Source organism: Hippocampus comes, unplaced genomic scaffold (assembly GCF_001891065.2).
Source record: "Hippocampus comes isolate QL1 unplaced genomic scaffold, H_comes_QL1_v1.1 scaffold186, whole genome shotgun sequence".
Classification (NCBI taxonomy): domain Eukaryota; kingdom Metazoa; phylum Chordata; class Actinopteri; order Syngnathiformes; family Syngnathidae; genus Hippocampus; species Hippocampus comes.
The window spans coordinates 2,998,269-3,001,876 of NW_017806236.1; the positions used below are offsets into that span (position 1 = coordinate 2,998,269).

Below are 3,608 nucleotides of genomic sequence, written 5' to 3' on the forward strand. Positions count from 1 at the left end.
TGTCGAGTGGGTGCTGCTTTTAAGCTAGTGCCGCGTTCTACAGGACGTGAAGTGAATAAAGTTAAAATCATTCACAATTACAGTAAAACGCACACCAATAAAAACTCACTTACACGTCGTCGTTTCGAATCTGATGATCGAAAAACGCAAAGTGAAAATGTGTCTCGGTGTCGTCGTTCCGTAGCATCGGATGGGCGTTGCGTTTATTTCAGCTCCCGCGGCATGACGTCTCAATCCGGGTTACGGGTAGTGGGATTTCCGCTTACGTAAGTTCCGGTAACATGTAATATCGTAGTCAAAATGTTAATGCACAGGCTTTTGTTCCGGGTGAAGGACATTCCTTTTCATAGAATTCCGGGGATGGGAATATTTACTGTATCTGAAACGCTTATCCTCACAAGAGGGTGTGCTGGAGCCTATCCCAGCTGTCTCCGGGCAGGAGGTGGGGGACACCCTGACCTGGTTGCCAACCAATTGCAAGGCACACATAGATGAAAATACATTCTCACTCACAATCACACGGATAGAGTGTTCAATTGACCTGCCTTGCGTGTTTTTGGAATGTGGGGGGGAAACAGGACTACCATGAGAAAACGCACGAGGGCATGGGGAGAACATGCAAACTCCACACAGGAAGGCTGGGGCCAGGATCGAGCCCATGACCTCTGGACTGTGAACCAATCGACCGCCATGTCACCCCAGAGTGTAACAGATGCTAGAATTACTGAAAGGATAATTTATCAAGGCCGAATGGTGGTTAGCTCGTCCACCTCACAGTGCAGAAGTGCAGGGTTCGATTCCGGCTCCGGCATTCCTGGTTGGAGTTTGCATATTCTTCTGGTGCCATGCGTGGGTTTTCTCTGGGTCCTCTGGTTTCCTCCCACCTTCCAAAAGCATGTATGGCAGGTTAATAGAAGACTTTAAGTTTTCCCTAGGTGTGAGTGTGAGCATGGATGGTTCATTTATGTGTGCTCTGCGAATGACTGGCGACCAGTTCATAGCGTCCCCTGCCAACTGACCGAACACGGCTGGGATAGTAGGCTCCAGCATGCCCCGCGACCCTTGTAAAGATGAAGCGGATGAGAAAATAGATGGATGCATGGATAATTTATCCAAAAAAAAAATCCAAAATATAACCTTTGCAGTTGCTTTCGTCCCAGGGGAAGACACAGTTTTGTATTCCGTTGCACACCAGAGAAGTGTTGATGCACATGTTACTGTGACAGAAGAAGGTGCTACCTACACACGGAGCTGCCAACACACACAGAGTGCATTGTTAAAGGAGAACTAACAAAAGGTGAAGCTCTCAATTTACGGGTCGATCTATGTTCCAACCCTCACCAATGGTCACGAGCTATGGGTTGTGACCGAAATCCCGGATACAAGCGGCCGAAATGAGTTTTCTCCGCAGGGTGTCCGGGCTCTCCCTTAGAAATAAAGTGAGAAGCTCGGCCATCCCAGAGGGGCTCAGAGTCAAGCCCCTCAGGGATAATATATATCTAGTTTTGTGTATATATATATATATATATATATATATATATACTGTATGTATGTTATCTATACAATATATTAATACATGTTATCAAAGAAATGAAAGCATTCCTAAGTGCAACAAAGTAGTTGCTGTCGATGTCCAGTATACTGTATCATCTTTTATTGAGGGGTGGCATGGTGGTCTACTGGTTAGCAAATCTGCCTCACAGTGCAGAGGTGCAGGGTTCGATTCCAGGTCCTGTGTGGAGTTTGCATGTTCTTCCAGTGCCTGCATGTGTTTTCTCCGGGGACTCCGGTTTCCTCCCACATTTCAAAAACATGCATGGCAGGTTGATTGGACAGTCCAAATTGTCCCGAGGTGTGAATTTGAGCGTGAATGGTTCTTTGTCTATGTGTGGTCTTCAATTGGCTGGCAACCAGTTCAGGGTGTACCCCACCTACTGCCTGAAGACAGCTGGGATCGGCAATGGCGAACCAACCGGATATCGTGATCATCGATAAGGGGCAGAGGAAAGCTGTTGTAGTGGATGTAGCGGTCCCAAGTGATGGAAACATCAGAAAGAAGGAACACGAGAAACTCGAGAAATACCAAGGGCTGAGAGAGGAGCTGGAGAGAGCCTGGAAGGTAAAGGTGACAGTCATGCCTGTGGTGGTCGGAGCACTCGGGGCAGTGACCCCCAAACTCGATGAGTGGTTGCAACAGATCCCGGGAACAACATCGGACATCTCAGTCCAGAAATGTGCAGTGCTGGGAACAGCAAGGACACTGCGCAGAACCCTCAAGCTTCCTGGCCTCTTGTAGAGGACCCGAGCTGAATGGGGGACGAACACCACCAGAGGGGTGAGACGAGGATTTATTTATTTTTTTTAATATTTTGATTGATTGATTGATCATTCAAAGTTCTCAATAAACTTTCGTACATGCAGAAATCTGCCGCCCATCTGCTCAACCATTCCCGTTTCATTGACCACAACATCATTCCCATCTCCACTGGCTCCGGGTCTCACAATATATTCGGTTCGAAACTCTAAATTACCTGCATTCATGACCTGTAAGTTCCATGTGAGACTTTCAGATCCCTCAAGTTGTCAGGTGTGGGCTTATTGAGCATTTCCAGAGCCAGAAGCAAAACTAGTGAAGCAGAATTCTGTTTCTATGCTCCTCACTCGTGGAACAAACGTAATTTGTCGCCATATTTTATCCTATCCCAGTTTTGGGTGAATGGCAGACCACACTCTCCACATCACATCATTCCCTCTCAAATTCCTTGTGTGTTCTCCATACTTGGTCAATAAAGATGATTATTATTCTGATTTTGAACTGCAAATTTTCATCAACCTTTGAATGGCATTTAGTCGTGTTTGGACATACAGATATATTGTTGTTATATAGTCACCATTATAATCAGAGCTCGGGAATCTGGGTCCAGAAAATAAAATGGATTTCCCCATCTCTGATTGTAATTATTTTTAGTGTTTACATTTCCAGCAATAGACTGCAGTTTGAAAAGGGGTGTAGAAAAAAAAAAGACACGTAAACATTTTTTTTTAATGCTGACAGATTCCTTCATTTATTGGAGAAAAGCTCTTTTGACATTAAAAACTTGCTGTCAATAATAATTGAGCATTGTTGAAAAACAAGCAGAGTTGATAGTAAACCCAGAGAATGAGTCACCAATTTACACTATTCACTGATTCATCATGACTGGTAAATTCTACTGTGGCAGGAGGCAGGAAGATACATTCAGCGAAATGCTTAGTGGGAAACCTTTTTGATGCAAACATATGGTTCCAGATCTGTGCATAGTTCATCCTGCCAAAGGCCATCTGAAAGAATTAAAGGTTGACGTTTAACAGCATGATTTAGTTAGCAAAGTTGAATCAAGAATTTTACTGACCATCCTCCGCAAGGATAACACAGTCCCCGGTGCCATCAGGCTCTGCAGGAATTATGTCGAGATCGAAGTTCAGGAAATCCTGTTCCGTGCCATCAGTCCAGATGAAATCATTTTCCTGAATACAAAGTGACGGTTAAAGACCATGACAGCTTTGCATCTGCTGATTGTGTGTCATGAGATATTTGTGGGAAAAAAAAATATATATATATATATATA

At 44.5% G+C, this 3,608-nt stretch overlaps 1 protein-coding gene across 2 annotated transcripts in view; it reads right to left on the bottom strand.

Annotated features, from left to right (window-relative positions):
• Window positions 1-3,235: 3,235 nt before the first annotated feature.
• Window positions 3,236-3,608, bottom strand: part of LOC109507557 (snaclec 6-like) — a 7,650-nt gene continuing 7,277 nt past the window's right edge. For both annotated transcript variants that reach the window (XM_019857065.1, XM_019857064.1), the window contains 2 exons: window positions 3,393-3,507; window positions 3,236-3,321 (listed from right to left, as the gene is read on the bottom strand). In XM_019857065.1, the coding sequence (XP_019712624.1) occupies window positions 3,251-3,321; window positions 3,393-3,507 (186 nt within the window). In that variant the 3' untranslated portion in view covers window positions 3,236-3,250. The remainder of the gene's footprint in view (window positions 3,322-3,392; window positions 3,508-3,608) is intronic.